The sequence below is a fragment of the Drosophila nasuta genome, chromosome 3 (assembly GCF_023558535.2).
Source record: "Drosophila nasuta strain 15112-1781.00 chromosome 3, ASM2355853v1, whole genome shotgun sequence".
Lineage (NCBI taxonomy): Eukaryota > Metazoa > Arthropoda > Insecta > Diptera > Drosophilidae > Drosophila > Drosophila nasuta.
Genome location: NC_083457.1, coordinates 738,147 through 743,694, shown reverse-complemented (window position 1 = coordinate 743,694; position 5,548 = coordinate 738,147). Strand labels below are relative to the sequence as shown.

The 5,548-nt window shown below is 39.4% G+C and overlaps 1 protein-coding gene across 1 annotated transcript; it reads right to left on the bottom strand.

Annotated features, from left to right (window-relative positions):
- Window positions 1–2,868: 2,868 nt before the first annotated feature.
- LOC132789994 (uncharacterized) lies at window positions 2,869–4,345 on the bottom strand. Its single transcript, XM_060798377.1, has 4 exons — window positions 4,088–4,345; window positions 3,719–4,031; window positions 3,273–3,667; window positions 2,869–3,183 (listed from the first exon to the last, which is right to left on the bottom strand). The coding sequence occupies exons 1-3, from the start codon at window positions 4,234–4,236 to the stop codon at window positions 3,410–3,412; spliced, it is 720 nt and encodes a 239-aa protein (XP_060654360.1). The 5' UTR covers window positions 4,237–4,345; the 3' UTR covers window positions 2,869–3,183; window positions 3,273–3,409.
- Window positions 4,346–5,548: the final 1,203 nt, after the last annotated feature.

Here is a 5,548-nt window from a genome sequence, read left to right as displayed (position 1 = left end):
ATCAACATATACAGCTATTGAGAACTGACTGCATTTGGGTTTATATTTTTGCCTTGCATGGTTCCGGTTAGTTAATTTAAAAGACACCCAACGATTATTGGTTTCAAATTGCTTAGAACACGCGAATATTTTGCTGCGGCATTTTTTCAGCAGGCAATGTTTGATTTTATTTGCTTGTTTCTTGTATACGCTTCACTAAATAAGTAGGCGTTGATCCGCTCAATCGGTCTATATTTGGCTCCTGATTAAATCACACATTCTAAATGCAAGCATGTGAAGGAATCAAACAATGAAATAACAAACAAAACATCAACGATGGAGTGGAGGAAAAAATGTATTATAGATTTACATTCAATTCAAATCGATTATTTCAATTATTTCATAATATACGCGAATATTGAGATAGACCATAAAAACCTAAGCATTTCATAATATTCGACATCTTACATAGTAAACATAAATTCAGCTCGAATTATGGCCAATTAGGTAGTTGGTTATTTTTTAGACAACATCGAGAAAGCGTTCACTTAACTTTTTTTAAAAAAGTTGCACTTCACTTATTTTCATAAATGTAATATCACATCTACCTTCTTAATGCTAACAAGTCAAACAAGAGTTAACTTTAGTGTCCACCAACTACGGGGGAGGGAAATCTCTCTGGAGTAGCGGTTTTCATATGTCTGCACTTAACAAGCCTTTCAATATAATTCAATGTCGTTCAGCAAGCAAATCCATTAATCTCCCCCAGCTGTGCCTTTCCCCCAAGGCAGGCGAAGTGCGGTCACATGCAATTTGTGCTACTTGTTGCTGCCTCTGTGGTAACCTTTCACAAAGGAGCCACAAAGCAACACCTTTGGCTGACCAGCAAAAGCAGCAACAACAACTTCTGCGAAGACTCGGTATCTTTTTACCTTTTATGATGCGATTTGCATAGCGTTTAGGTCGCCACATCGCATCGCATCGTTTCGCACAACCCATCACATCGCCTCACGTCGCATATTAATATTTTAGCCGCCATCCTTTCATGCCATGTTCGGTTTCACTGCTCTAAGAGATCCCGGTGCAGAGTTGAATCTCCTCCTGGTAGCCGTCGGTAGCTGCACGCCAGTCAAATTCAAGTTCAGTTTCTCACGTGACACGAAAATCTTTTTTGTGCGCAACAAGTTTGTGGTCTGATAAATGATATCGCACACAATTCTTGACTCGATATGCATAGAGAGACCTTGTCTCTGGCCATTAATAATTGTTGCACAAAGGTGCCCCTTTATTGTTACTTCAACATCCATGGATCAAAGCTCAGCCACTTTCAGGATAAGACTTATGCTTAAATGATATGTGCACATCTCAGATAGTATTATTATCTCAAGATATGAAGATTTTAAATAACAAACATAAAGCTGCAGATTTTGGGTATTGATTGCTTTGGTTAACAATAAGGTATTAATATATGGTATATTTTGAATGCAGTAGTATATCCACATATGAAATATAGCTTTCGGTTAATTTAAGTGATTTCGATATATTTTAATTTCATAAACTTCAGTATATTTTTGGTAAATCAATTTAGTATATTATAGTATCTTATAGGTATTTATTTGGTATAATTTAACCTTAATACTGGCTAACGGAAACATAATGCTGCAGCACACTCAACTGTAGCTTAACAAATTTGGTTGCGATCGAACAAAAATTGTAAAAGTTATTTAAGAAATAAATTAGCATGGGCAAAAACGCCTACTTACTACTTGTAATAGTTGCTTTGGCTGGCAGTTTGGTATATGTGTGGTACATCTTGAATGTAGTACTATATCAATATAACAAATGTAGCATTTTGAATATTTTCGTATTAATCCGCAGTATTTTGCTTTTGTTCACGATATCATAGGTAGCAGTAATAATCACAGTCAAACATTGTCTACTGTAGCTTTAAGAAGAATTACATATTACAACAAAATAGTTATTCAACTATAATAAGATACAAGGTGTAGAACTAAAGCCCACCACAACACACATTACATATACGGAACACAAACCTAAGAATATATGCATATTTATAACTATATCAGGGGTGCTCAAATTCGTCTTATGGCAGTGCGTCTACTAACACAAACACAAGAAAACGTGTACATATGTAGCGGCGCTTTTGTGTTGAGGCGCAGCTGTGCACTGAGAGAAATGACGATTGTATTTTGTGTTTACATCCAGAACTACGAAGCATATTACGCATTTTAATAAATCAAAAGCCAACGCAGACAGAAGAATAAGTTCCAGTGCATGTGTTCGAGGAAAAAACAAAAACAAAATACATTGCGGTCAACGAAGCGTGACGACGGAAAGAGATGTAAAGGAGAAACAAGCAAAATTGTTTTTGTTTCGCATGCAAATCGAAGCCCATATGCACGGTGCTTATGGGCGCACTACCCATAAGCACAGAGCATCTACAAAAACAAAAGTGCACTCAGTGTATAGGCGTTGAGCACCCCTGAACTATATGATAAGCGATCTCGACACCGCTCGAAAAGAGAAACCCACAAGTTGCCACTTGCAAGTGATGATGGATTATTAGTACGTGTTGCAAGCTCAGGTTGTAGGATGTATGGAAAAGATTGTGAGAGAGCGAGGGCGAAGAACAAAGTGTGCGAAACGCTAAAACACACGAGACTCATTAATCCTGAGCGGCAAACGGAGGCAGGACCTTTAGCTGTCTTGCCACGACTCATTTGTACTAAAAACCTTGCGGCTTGATAAATTGCCTCAATAACACACGCACACACACCAAAGCAAACACTTCTGTGCTAGCTACAGGGCAGCAAAAAATATATCTGCATAACAGACACAGACATGTGAGGGACTAAATGGCTTTGGGCTTATTTGGTTTTGGTTTTTTATTTCAAGTTTTGCGATAGGTAAACACTTAACACGTTTTTGGCAGAGATTTAAATGTTCTCCCGGTCGCTTCATCTATTTATTTGCATGGCATTCAATCACTTTCGCAACCAGAGTGAGAGGAACGGCGACTATCGCATTTTGATATGCAAATAACACTCGGCAGTCTTAAATGCGTTGTCCTTCGCATTGTGACGTCCTTTTTGAGAGCGATGTCACGTTATTTGTGAATTTATTTCGTTTGTTTTGCTCGATTGTCACGTTTTTCCGTTGATTATTTAATGCGTTATATTTGAGCTTAAAACGGGTAAAGTGAAGTTATGAAAATTGTATGGAAAATAATGAAGCTTTATGAACAAAATCAACTTAATATAGTATGTACTTACAAGGTAATTTGATAAAAATAAAAGATTTATAATATGGCATGAGGTCCATAAAGATCCTTGCCGAAATTTCTAATGTTTTTTGTTAATCAGGAATATTGTGAGAGGTGTGTGGATGTGTAAAGTCCTGATCCCAATATTTATTCCGATTCAGATTCATCAGTTTCATTATTATTCTCCTCACTATCTTCGCTATTGTCGGCCTCCGACTCTGTGGAATATGGTGAGCTGTTGCCCGAGAACATTGCAGTTGATGCGTCAGAAGAGACTATAGATTGATCATCCTCTTCGCTGTCAAGATCAGAAGAACAAGCCTCATCACTATCCGTCTGGGGCTTTTCAAATTCCTCACTATCCGTAGAGCGATTCCCATCCTCCCCCTCATCTTCTGCCCCACTCTGCTTGACCGTAACTTAAGTGAAACTGTAGAACTAAAATAAATTACTCACCATTGTCTGAGTTTGAGATCGAGTCTTCAGCTCATGCAGCTCTTTCATAAGAACATTGCGCTCCACCGAGTTGAATTCCCTTTGCAGGTTGCACTCAATTTGCAGCTCATGGTTTCGTTTACGCAACTGAAACATATCGCTTAGCACCTGATGTTGCTTATTCACAATCGTGGTCATCAATTGCTCTAGATTCTCAATGGTGACCTCGTACTCAAGCAGCTTCTTTTTGAGCAGCCAATTCTCCGAACGACAAGCAGCCAGATCCGAGATACAAACAGAGATCTTTTTGTCATCTGTCACAGCCTCTTTCGAACTGTGTGAAATTAAATTGAGTTACAATTGTAATTGCTGCATTAAAGTTGCATTTACGTATTGAGATTGGTGTCTTCTGGACTCATACTCGAAGTTGCACCTGCCACTCCTGTCTCTGCAGATTCGGGCAATGCAACTGAGGCCAATAGATCGATGCCATTTATTGGCGGCGAGGAATTAACAATATATTGACAAATGCACGACATTTTTCGAATGCCAATTTATTATGCTTATTTCAACGATATTTGTTTTGATGCTTAATATCTGACGATAAATTGAAATCAGAACTGTGTAGTATTTCAAATGCTACCTTACAAATTCTGACAATATTCACACAGCTTACCAGACTATTCCAAGCTGATATGTTTGTAACGATATTTGCCAGGCTAACACACAACCTTCAGAGCACGTTGCTCTGAACACTTTACGACTTGACATTTTCACACTTTGTTGGCAAACGTTCTGTGCTCAGACTGTGGCGAGACTTTGGACCAAGTCAAGCGACCCCTCGATTGTCTCCCTGTTGTTGCCTTTTGAGCCGGCGCCGCGTCAATGCCAATGCAATGCCTGCACATTCCGCTCCGCTCTATCTCCTATCTATGTGTTAGACTACGGATGTGTAAATGTGTTGTGCGGCTACAGCACAGAACTGAGAAGCTCGACTTTTTTTTTGACTGTGCGTCGGTGGATTGAAGTGCGAAATTGGTTTAAGTGTTTGCTAAATTGGCAGCAAAATGGCTTTTTCAATTTTATACTTAACGTTTATATTCAAAGTGACGCCTTGTCGTCTCGCCCACAACTTCTACCATAAACTAACAAATTTTTGTTTGTTTTATTTTCTTTTTTCTGGCAACAAGTGGCGCCTGCAGGGATATTGAAATTTTTTATTCTTTGCGCTTCCTTCTTCTATTTTTAACTTGGCAGCTTAGTCAATTTATCTCAGCCAGTCGATGGAAGTTTGTATGGCTACTTGTAATTACAAAACCATAAATAAATAGAATACCAGCGTATTTGCTGGTTGACCGCTTAACCGTTTCTGCCACGCCCCACGAGCATTTCACACGCTCGTGTTCGACACTAAACTGGCAACAAAGCACTGCGAATTGTTGTTGTTGTTGTTGTTGTTGTCTCGACTTCAGCTCACACATATCATTTATAGCCGCGATAATCATGGCTTACACCCATGCATCCGCTTTTAGACACACATATATTTTATTGCCCTTCCTTCCTTTGGCCCAAGCACCGTCACGGCACTTGGCCATGGCTATGGTCAAAAGAAACTTTAATCGTGATGCCTAAACAACGCCAAATTACACACCAGAGGGCGCTACGCAGTCCATGTTAACATAAATTTGTTGCGCCTCTTCTGTGCGGACTGCCCCCAAAACTCGAGTCGACTTCGAGCAACGGGTTACGAGTAAAGATGAGGTGTATAGGGAGGGGTAGTAAGGGTTAAGAGGATGCGGAGTGCAACCCATAAACGTTCAACTTTAAACTAGGCAACACATGCAAGCGCAC

Bases quoted from the DNA above. Each gene is read 5' to 3' on its own strand.
- LOC132789994 (XM_060798377.1), bottom strand. From the start codon at position 4,236: ATGTCGTGCATTTGTCAATATATTGTTAATTCCTCGCCGCCAATAAAT. The intron at 4,032-4,087 runs GTAAATGCAACT...AATTTCACACAG, and splicing joins GAAGACACCAATCTCAATAC to TTCGAAAGAGGCTGTGACAG. The intron at 3,668-3,718 runs GTGAGTAATTTA...ACGGTCAAGCAG, and splicing joins GATCTCAAACTCAGACAATG to AGTGGGGCAGAAGATGAGGG.